The following is a 10,913-nucleotide window of genomic DNA, read 5'->3' as shown; positions in this document are numbered from 1 at the left end:
CTAAAGAGAACTAAAAGGGTAGGGATAAAAGTCTAACAACATAGGCAGAGTTTAAACATCAAGAAAGGAGAGGAACTATTTAGAGTGGAACAAATGGGTATAAATAGGAGGAAGGGCATCCATTTCTGCTGTATATGTGTAAACACTTCCAGTGGGGCTATAGGAAGGGGTAAAAGTCCTATTGCTTGGGATATTTAGGACAAGAAGGACAAAAACATTAGAACGTTTATTCTAGGTAACAATCCTGCATTGGTAGGGAGATGGACTGGATGACTGAAGTCTTGTCCACCTCTTAAAACTGAGGTGTAGGCAGCCTGGGACTCTTACAGGGAAACAAAAAAGCATCATTTAGAATTCTAATTTATTATTAAATTACATAACAAAGCTTTTCTATACAGACAGAAAATGCACATTAGGTGAGAACAAAAATAATTACAGGTACAATAAAATAGTTAGGGTTCAAGAAGCCATTTGAAAAGCAAACAAATTAGAAAGTGCAATTGGAAAAGAATATACATGGGGCTGGATTGGTATTTTCCATGAGAAAGAATAACCTTTAGTCTTGACAGAGTGTGACTGGAACGGCTTCCCGCTCTCTTAATGGTGGGCAGACCAACAGCAGCTTACTCATTCAAAGCTGAAAGCATCACATTGAAGGCCAACGTCCAGTCATGAGGGGAGAGAGAGAGAGGGCACAAAGAGCAGATGTCTCCATGGCTCAGCTTTGTCTGAAGTTGTATTCTCCTGTTCTGCACATGCTCCCTTCCCTGAAGAGTTTCGTAACACTAACTTTGTCACTTTCTAAAAGGAGGAAATAATTCTGAAATCTTTTGTAACAAAGCCGTGTGTCCTCCTTCCCTGCCCTGAACGGTAGTTGAAAACAATAGGGAAAAAAAATCTTGCTATGCATCAAGGGTGCTTGGGAAGTAACTTTTAGTTACTTTAGTAGTTTAACTGTGTTGGCTAATTAGCTACACAGTCAAAAGCGCTAGGCCAGCCGTTACCCCCTATGCAGCAATTCTCAGGGTTTCTGGAGAAATAAAGCCCTGAGCGTTGAACTGTCAATGCATGTCTCACACCTACACACTGCCTAGAGATCTACTTTTGCCTTTCATTTTCAACACCCAGTGAAGAACTTTATGTTCTGCACATTCTGATTTTATTGGGCCCTTCAAAGGAGGACTTTTGCACAGAGCTGAAGAAAAGCATTACTTGGTTATCTAATGGGGCAGTGTGAATTCCTAACTGAATTCCGAACTCTATGCCTTGAAGTTCCTAAATTTGCCAGGGATTCACTGAAAAAGGAAAGTGCTGTGTTTTCCATTACACCCTTCAGCAGCAGGCAGACCTCTCGGATTAACAAAAGCACCCTTCTGTCTTATTAATGAAGAGGGATCTGGTGAACATTCAATTGGACCCAGAGACTGGCAGAGGGAATAAAATAAAACCCTTTGTGCATCCTTGCTTTGCACTCTCTAGTGAAGGATATAGAATAGTGATCAATGGTATTGCAGGAACAGCAGTCTGGTACTGAGGCTGCCAGGCACAGCATCAATAGGCAACACTCATTTGGCATAAAAACTCCCATATAATCTCCAGAGAAATTCATTGCTGTGCATCCTACTTATGGACAGGATTTTCAGGCAGCACTGGATGTTACCAGTATTGCTGCTCTGGTGACTGGAGTCTGAAAAATCATGCTGCAACTTTTAGCCAGAAAGTGGGCCAGGAGACTGAAGAGGAAGAAATGTTCCTGTGTTTGTTTGGGGATGGGTAGAAGAGCTCTTTCTGGAATCTGAGGAGAGCCGATGGCCTATCACACAGCTTTACAACGGGTGGCTGGTCACTGACAAACACCACATGGAAAGAAGTGACAGTAGAGCCCCCGCAGGACAACGTGTTTCCCCTCGAGGCGCGATGGAGACTGAGGAGCGTCTTGAAAGTGATCTAAACTTGTTTTTGTGCTTTGGCCACAACTTCTTCCTACAGCTCCTGCTGATGGATAAACAGGAGGTCCACACCTCCAGTGCCACTGATGGGCCCCACCTCCCAGGCAGGCACTTCTAACTGGCCTTGAGAACCAGAATGGTGGAGAAGTGCTAGACGCAATGAAAAAATATGGAAATACATTTTGCAATAGGAGGCAGGTGAACAAGTTGCAAAGAGAGGAGCTGTGGGTCAGAGACTGGGATTAAATCTTCAATCAGCCCACCGTTTTCTGTTTCCTCGCCCTTATTTTAAGGTCCATTGCCCTAATTATAGAGCCATGCTAGGAGAGAGACTCATAGCATTTAGCAAGTCTCCCCCCAGGCCAGCCATTCTATCAAGATGCTGGATGCCTGCCTGTGTCAGGTACATGATTGACAGTAGCTCACAAAAGGGCAATTCTGCTAGGATAATTAAATATATTTGATACAAAACCCTCTCAACATCAGCACCAAATCAAAGTCACTGAGCAGCTGCCAACCACTGAAATGCCACCTCCAATATTAACCTCTCATTTTCAAAGGGAATTCATCATATTTCTACTCCTTTATGCCCTATAACGTATCGGCTTCTCCCCAGTCATAACAAATTGATATTTGCTACAATCTGCACATTTTCCATAGCTTTTTTTAAACACACAGTAAGATTAAATAATGCACCAAATTACTTAAACCCATTAAAAAGACTGGTCATCAGATTAAATAAATGTATTTATTTACGATTTGCAGGTCGTATAATTGCGAACTACATAGCAACCAAATCCTATAAACCCTAATGGAGCATAACTGCCAATCAGGGCCCTTTGAAAAATCAAAGAAAATAAAGTATTGGGGAGAAGAGTTTTGATATACAGAGATTCATTAATAAATGTCCTTTAACCTTCAGTCTTTATCAAGAAACCTAACGAGCACTTCATTTCAAAACCAGGGATATTCCCCAGTCAACCAAATGACCATTCCTTATTTAAAAAGGCAAACCTCAATTTTACTAGCATTAATTGCAAGTACCTTCTAATCCCAAAAATAACCCACAAAAAGAGTCTTTGTAGCCTGTTTGTCACAAAGATGTTATTCTGCATATAAGCCTTTTTCAAGTCCAAATGAATGATACAGTTTATACAACTGTGTGGTTTCTCACACACTACACAGGCACAATTCTTTACTTCCTCCAACAGGGTACTGCACATACACTATAAAAGCAGTAAAAAAATGAATTATAACTGTTGTGGGTGGCCTGTCTTCTTCTAGCACAGAGGCAGCCTGGGGACAGGGGAAGGTCTCCATACAGTCTCTGGCAACTATGATTAATGGGAAGACACATTAAATTTGGGAGTGTTGTAAGTTAGTTGTGCAAATAGTTAATCAAGTTCTTTGAAAAAAGGCCAGTGCCTCAGAGTTTTGTTAGTTATGGTTATAAGACAGGTGAAGATGGCATAGAACAACTGGAAAGGGGAGAGAACCTGTAACTGTAGATTTGCTATATCAAAGACATTCCTGACGTTAGATTTTTTTTTTTTTTAAACAGATACTCATCTGCAAAAACCCAACAGGTTTTGCTAACAATCTAAAATCTCTGCTGTGTTTGCACACTGAACAATTGAAAAAAATATCTATGGATGTGTGTTTGCAGATACTAGAGAAAAACGTAATTGCATATTCAACCACTCATTCATTTAACTCTTTACTATGAGGACTTAGGTATTTAACAATTCTGCACACAGATAAATTGGCTATCAGGCATAACCGATGTATTTTCCCTTTCCAATGTACAAGTTAGACTCCATCCTACTTACAGTGTAAAAATATTAATGCTATTAGAATACCTTTCATCTAAATTAAAATAGACTTTTGAAACTATTATGTCTTTATGAAGCTTTTTGTGATATCAGCCAAAACCAAAATATTTACACCCAAAAGATTACTTTCAGGTGAAAGCGTGTTTGGTCACTTTAAATGACTTAATACTACGATAAAACTGAGAGGATACTATGCTCCCTTTTTCCAAAGTAGGACTGCAAATATTTCCTGGAGTCCCCTTAAAGCCACAAAAAACCTTGTAAGTGCTCCTCAGATAGCAGTTCAGACATCATCTGTGCAAAAAGTGAATTGAACAATCCTTATCTGTCTCAGGAATTTGTGGGAAGGAGCACAGTTTTCACAGCACAAGTTAAGTAGAAATGACTCGCAATAGCTCAATCATGAGTAAAAAACTTAGAGGTTGTATTCAGTAACAAACCAACTTGATGGCTTAAAGCTGCAATATCCTTATTATCGGGCAAAAGTATCTAGTCCTGTTCTTGACCTTCAGGGGAAAATAGCTTTCTGAAGAAATTCCACCTAAGAGAAGCTAACAATTGTTTCACTTAACAGCCAATGACAGATTTCATTACCATCATCCAGTAGGGAAGATTCTCTACTGATTCTCCTAAATGTTGTATATTACTTACCATGTAGTGAGACAGGGGATTTAAAAAAATATTTAAGCAAAATTTGACCAAAGAAAGAGAAATAGTTTCGGCAGGGGAGGAGAAATACTGCAGCTTCAGCTCAAAACCAGTGTTGTAAAGTCTGCCACCATAAACCTTAGACATCATGCTGATATTCCAGCCACCATGTGCAGGCTGTTTATCAGCTCTACCGACTTCCCCCACCCACTTCTCCTTGATGGGTTGGGAGCAGATAAGGTTTTCAGAGTCTGTGGAGAATGTCCGTCAATGGAAAGCGTATAGCAACAATAAGATGGTACAGATGCCAATAACGCCACCCAGGATGAGAGAGTCCCGTCGCTTCCGTAAGTTGATCCTTTGAATCAGATTGTTCACTGCGGGAAACCGATCTTTGGGGGTCTGAGTTAAGGTCATATTACCAAGCAGCATCAAAACTGGGCAGACCCCAGATCTATACACAGACATTAGCAGCAAAGCAAAGAGTTCAGAACTAATCACAAAACAAAGATGTGACAAAAAGGCCCTATGGCTAGTTACAAAGATTACAATTTTACTTCATTAATAAAAAACAATCAGAGGAAGAGGATAACAGAAAAGATTAAAGTTGGTGTTTATGCAGAAGCCTATATGTAATCCAGCATGAAATCTGGGCTAGCTGCATACAAAAGGTTGTGGAATTTATTTAGCAGAACACTATAATGGTAAAGGAAACAATGGATGGTGTTTGGCTACAAAAATAGTTCATATCCCACAGATGAAGACTGCTTACTGCATGACATAGAGGGAAGAACTGCTTTCCTTGTAAAATGCTGAGATTTATCTAATGTATAAATTAGATCTGCAACAAGTTTGCAAGTTTCAGAGCTTTGTCTTTGCACCCAAGAATCTTTTAAGGCTAACGTTTATTGAGTTGCTTTTGTTCTTGCCAATCCCTTAAAAACAGTCTAATGAAATTTATGTCTCATCAAGGTACATATCTTCTGTCTAATCAAAGGAGTCTAATGCCCCTTGTTGTGCTACTACAATGGAAAAGAAGAAATAGTAGGAAAAATGGTACGCATGCATGACTTCACAATCCAGCACATTCTTTAGCCTGGAGCATGAAATGGGGGAGATGAAATGAACTAAAAACTTAAAATCAAGAGGTCTGAGTGAAACAAGGGGATCTTCAGGTCATGGAAACATTTAGCTATGCACTACAGCCATGACACATCCACATCAAACTGCAGCCATTTGTCCCTGAAAGTAAAATGCCAGGAAACAATAAAATACAACAATACTTCTAGCAGAGTGTATGTAATTGGAGTATGTTAGATTTTGTTGTTCTAGATCTCTAAATGAAAATTAAATGTTGGCTTATATGTAGTATTCAAAGTTGCATTTAAAAAACCCAACAGCTAAGTTTATCACACTGTTAATCCGAGCAAGACATCTTACTGATGGAGTGGGATAGGCATAATGCAATCCTTGGCTCAGTAGACGTACAATGACTGCGTTATATTGCCATTGCCTGTTAAAACATGTTGAACCCCAATTTGCAGAATGTATCGTCTCGAGATCGCTTCTCCCTGAAGGCACTTGCAGCACAGCTCTTTCAGAAAGGATACTGGCCAAGGTGTTCATTTTGCTTTGTATTGACTTCAATATCCCTCTCTGCGAAGTCATATTTTCTTTTGTTGCCATGGCAATGCTGGAGGAGGAAAAAAAGAATGGATCAAATCGCTGGTACTAAAAATAACCTGGAAGCTGAAACAACGGAAAAGCAAGGTGTGCAGAGCTCCTTCAGATGAATGGGATGTCGCTACCCTCCAGAGATCCCATTTTCTCCATTAATCTTCAACAATTAGCCATTTACCACTTTTCCTTTTAATAAGCTATTAGTAGGCAAAAGTGTGCAACTTTGGTAACACTGCAGATTATTAGAATAAAATAAAATAAAAAGATGAGACAACATTAGAGACAAGCCTAGAAACATTCTTATGGCAGAGATCCTACAATCAGGGGTTTGGTTGAACTGTGGGGATCCACATATTTGTTTCGCTCAAGATAGCACCTGAAAGCCTTGACGGGTACACTATGGTGTGATGGATATAAAAATAATTGAGTAAATGAGAGTTCAATCAATCACAATTAAAAGGATTAGCGCAATCTGAAAAAGTGAGCTTTCTAACAGAGAGATGATCAAAGTGCAGCCTGAGATCAAATACAGCCAATGGAACTCTACAACAAGGGTTACATGTAAAGCGGACATCCACAGTTTCTGTAGTGTCTATGTTCTATGAGAGTGCTGCCATCTATTCTATTTTACACAAGGTAGATGCAGTCCTCAGGCTCCTGGCAAGTTGGCAATGAAGGGTCATCAGTTGGGCTAAGCTTGTCCACACCGGTACTAATTTATCTTTTACTAGCGAGTTAGAATGGACGGTTTTCCTCGTCAGCGGGAGTAGAAAGGGAGGCCACGTTGTTTTGGGGTAATCTAACTCTCAATGTATTTCCATCATGTCACCAAATTCACTTAAAACACTTGTCCTTGCTGAGAACTCTATCCATGAGCCAGCCAGCTCACAAACTTCTAAATCATACAATGCAGTTTTAGCACCAGATGCAGCAGTTATGCATTATATTTTACACACATACATGAGTAGGGTCATACTAAAATAACATTTCATAACAAAAGTACAAGTTTTTATTTCAAATTTCATTCATTCTGGAAAAGTCAGGCACACCTCCTTCCCCCCTCAATGATCAATAATACTGTAAATAATCAGGCAATGAAAGACACTGACAAGGCATTTCAAAAAAGTTTTTTGAAAATTTGGTTTCTATTCTGTTATAGGACAAGGAGATAAAAGAGAAAATGAATGGGCAGCCTATTACTTACAACTGCAGCTCAAATTTTATTTAGCTGACCTGAATGGAATGGCTTTCTTAAGAGAAACATTTAAGCTCAGTTATACCTGGGGGCAGTAGAAAGATGTGAGAGCTGTGGCTTGTGGAGACCTAGTGCGTTTAATAAAGAACAGGGAAGAGAAAAGGATAACATAACTAGAGCAGTACCAGTCTTCCTGGCTGGTGAATGTTTCAAGAACACACAGAGCATACACCATATATACCATTAGGACTGATAATAGATGAGGATGTAACCCTTACCTGTTGACTAAACCCACATGAGGAGCATAAAGGATTAAAAATCAAATGGGTCCTGACACAGTTTGAGATTTAGATTGTCTGAGTAGTTTTGTTTTGGAGGGGCAAAAGATTAAATACTTTACAAGCATTATAACATAAAATAGGGCAACAGGAGAACAAGTTTAATGCTGCCCTTCTCAGAGGGGGGGAAGCCTTCCGTTAGAAAAAGAGCTCTCTCTCACTGAAGACAGAGGCAGACCCCCAACCTTTTCACAATATTTTTAACTTGCTGAGCCCCGACATGTCTTTATACAGAACTGCAGTCCCTGCTAATTCTCTGAACACTGTTTCTAATGACAGCAAGTATGAAGAGTCAGGAATGCATTGGAGATAAAAGCTTAACTCTCTTTCCCAGGTCCCATGGAATATATGGCTAATGTTGCATTTTGTTGATAAACACAACATTGGTCATAACTGACCCTATTTTAACAAACTTCTTTGGTTATGTCTATGCAGCACTTGGAGCCCCAGGAGTGAGCTTGTGCGCCTGGACTGAGAGTCTTAGGTTAGTGGGACTCACGCTAGTGCTCTAAAAATAGCTGTGTACACTGCTCTTAGAAGTTGCAGCTTGGGCTCTGAAGCCTAGGGAGAGGGTGGACTTCAGGGCCTGAGCTCCAGTTGGAGCTGAAACTTCCACATGCTGTCCATACAGCTATTTTTAGAGCACTAGCACGAACCTGTTGGCCTAAGCTGGGAGGCTTGCTCACATGGACTCCAAGTTGCTGTGCAGACATAACCTTTGACACTGGAAATGTTTGGTTCTCAACAGCAGGTTTATAATGAAAAGGAATTTATTTCATTTCAGGAAGTTGGGCTGATCTACACATACAACTCATATTACTATAACAATACCAGAATAGTTAATGCCAATCTATCATCCTGGAGTGGATGCAGCTAACCGGTATAAAAGTGCTCATATTGGTGTGGCATATTGCTATACAGGAAGGGGAAAAAAGCTCTCTTTGTATATAGCACCTTTATACTGATGGAACTGCACCCATACTAAGAGTTCTACCCATAACACTATTTTGGTGAAAAATAATCACTCTTCTAACAAAATAGTTACCCTGGGATACTTTTCAAGTGCAGACCAGGTCTTTCTTGGTCTCTCTAAATGTGACACATTTATGGGAACCTGAACCCAGAATAATTAGCAAGGAGCAATAAAGGTCCTCTAAACAAGACAGTCACCCTGGGACAAACAGTTCTGAAGCATCCTATGGCATAATATTGCCTTGCTGCTCCCCTGTGACACTACGATCAGCAGTAGCAAAGCAGCAGGGAAGATGAACCGAATGGCTGAGTTCAACAGTTGTCTTTGGAGAACTGTAGCAAAGCATCAATACCAAAACTCACTTGAATTTCACTAGAGGAACAAACAAATCCACTGGGTCAATGGTCCCTAAAACACCTCCCTGTAGCATGACACTGCTTTTGGCTTCTTCCACTTTCTACTCTACCTTTTCCACTCCAAGAAGCCCTTTATGCTTGTAACTTCACCCTCTCTACCATGTGCCACACATCTTCCCTCCCCTACTTTACAAAAAATCTGAATTATCACTGATCTCTTAGGAAACTCTTTTCCAACCCTCATGCCTCCTCTTTTCTTTTGGTTTTTGTTCATACTCAACTGGAAGCCCTTAGGGGCAATGCCTAGCCTACCTGAGAGTTTGTAAAGTATCGTGCTCATCTACAGAGATACAAGAGTAGACCAGAACATTACGATTAATATTAAACAACAGTATTATTGAGAAGGTAAACAAACTGAATCAACCCAACAGCAGTATTTGGAGGAACATGAAGTAAAAGGATCATCATCAATGGCTTCCAATATCATTGTAGAGTTATGGTATCATCTTGTGTCTTTATGGACGGTGTTTGCCTCTCTCCCCCAAAGCTCTTTACAGTTAATTCTTCTGAATAATATGTATTGACAGAGCAGATCAATAAATTATTTCACTTTAGAGTTCCATTAGCACTAGTATCAAGTTGAAAGCTTACTGGTCAATTGGGAGCTGATCAATCATCGATACGTTTAAACAGTTTAGTGACAAGAAGTGTATTAAACTCATATTTCCAAATGACTACTCCATAAAAGCAGACTAACATTCAATACCCACTCTGAAGTTTAAAAAATTCTTTAAGAGAATTGAAGGTCATCAGGCTAGAACTAACAAAAGCCTTAAAGCAATTCCTGTCTCCAGTGGACTACTTTGCTTTTGTCAATCATCTTCAGCATTCTTTTTTATATATTCATGTCAGATCAGCATAAAACAAAAATTGCTGGCTACTTGGAGAAGCAATAGGGATTTCCAGCCATCTCACTTATGATCTCATCAGGTCTTATAAGCTAAGCAAGGCCAGGATGGCTTCAGCAGTTGGATGGAAGACAAAGACAAAGCAAGTTGCTATTGAACAGAAGAGGTAATAGTAGCTTTGTAGGCAGAACACTTCTTCCAAATCTCTACTGAAGGACTGTCTTAGCATAGTGATAGCAGGCAATACCTTGATGGAGGAACCATCTTTCAAAGGAGATGTAAAACCAAGGTTCTGACAACCATTAAACATCCCAAAGTCATTTTATATAAAAGTGAAGTGTTAACCCCAACATCCTGCTCAAATTGAAATTGGGGTAACGACATTCTGCCTACCAGAAGTTCCAATTGGCTATGACACTCTTGGCTTCCTGTCTTAAAATGTTCTATAGTGTTGGTGTGCACTATTAACACCTACCTTATGTCACCCCCAGAGGTGGTTGACACGATTCCAATAGTTTGAAAAGTGGTTTGAAATTATAGGAGCTATATAAATGCAAGGTATTCTGAGGCAAAGGGGAGAAAATTAATGCTATCAGTCCAAAAAGCTGTCATCATCAATCTGACCAACGCTTGTTTTTGAAGGGCTTGTCTGACTCAGTTAACTAATGTCCTTCACATCTACAGGAAGAACAGAGTGAGGTCACATACAGAAAACTCATCAAGGAGTCTCTTTTTGTAAATACCAGAAAATATACCACATGGCAAATCTGTTTTTTTCATGGGTACCTGAACTAACTTAGCCCAGTGAAAAAGAATGATTCATCTTTACAGTGGCGATCCCTTTCACGTCTAAAATTAACATGGAAGGAAAAGAGAAACAAGCTACAGCAATCTGTCTTTATCCCAATACTACATAAGAACGTGGTGAAAGGATGTTCAACAAAAGGTATTAACAGAAATTCTCAACAGGCTATCAATAGTTGAGAACAGAAAAGAAGCAGCAAGTTATCATCCAATGCTAAAAAAAGTTTGTA

At 39.7% G+C, this 10,913-nt stretch overlaps 1 protein-coding gene across 3 annotated transcripts in view; it reads right to left on the bottom strand.

Annotated features, from left to right (window-relative positions):
* Positions 1 to 344: 344 nt before the first annotated feature.
* Positions 345 to 10,913, bottom strand: part of GOSR1 (golgi SNAP receptor complex member 1) — a 68,245-nt gene continuing 57,676 nt past the window's right edge. For all 3 annotated transcript variants that reach the window (XM_038375609.2, XM_038375610.2, XM_043499477.1), the window contains 2 exons: positions 6,040 to 6,122; positions 345 to 4,821 (listed from right to left, as the gene is read on the bottom strand). In XM_038375609.2, coding sequence (XP_038231537.1) covers positions 4,697 to 4,821; positions 6,040 to 6,122 — 208 coding nt within the window. In that variant the 3' untranslated portion in view covers positions 345 to 4,696. The remainder of the gene's footprint in view (positions 4,822 to 6,039; positions 6,123 to 10,913) is intronic.

This window comes from Dermochelys coriacea, chromosome 17, assembly GCF_009764565.3.
Source record: "Dermochelys coriacea isolate rDerCor1 chromosome 17, rDerCor1.pri.v4, whole genome shotgun sequence".
Classification (NCBI taxonomy): Eukaryota; Metazoa; Chordata; order Testudines; family Dermochelyidae; genus Dermochelys; species Dermochelys coriacea.
The sequence above is the reverse complement of the archived record's forward strand: the minus strand, read 5'-3'. Positions and strand labels throughout refer to the sequence as shown.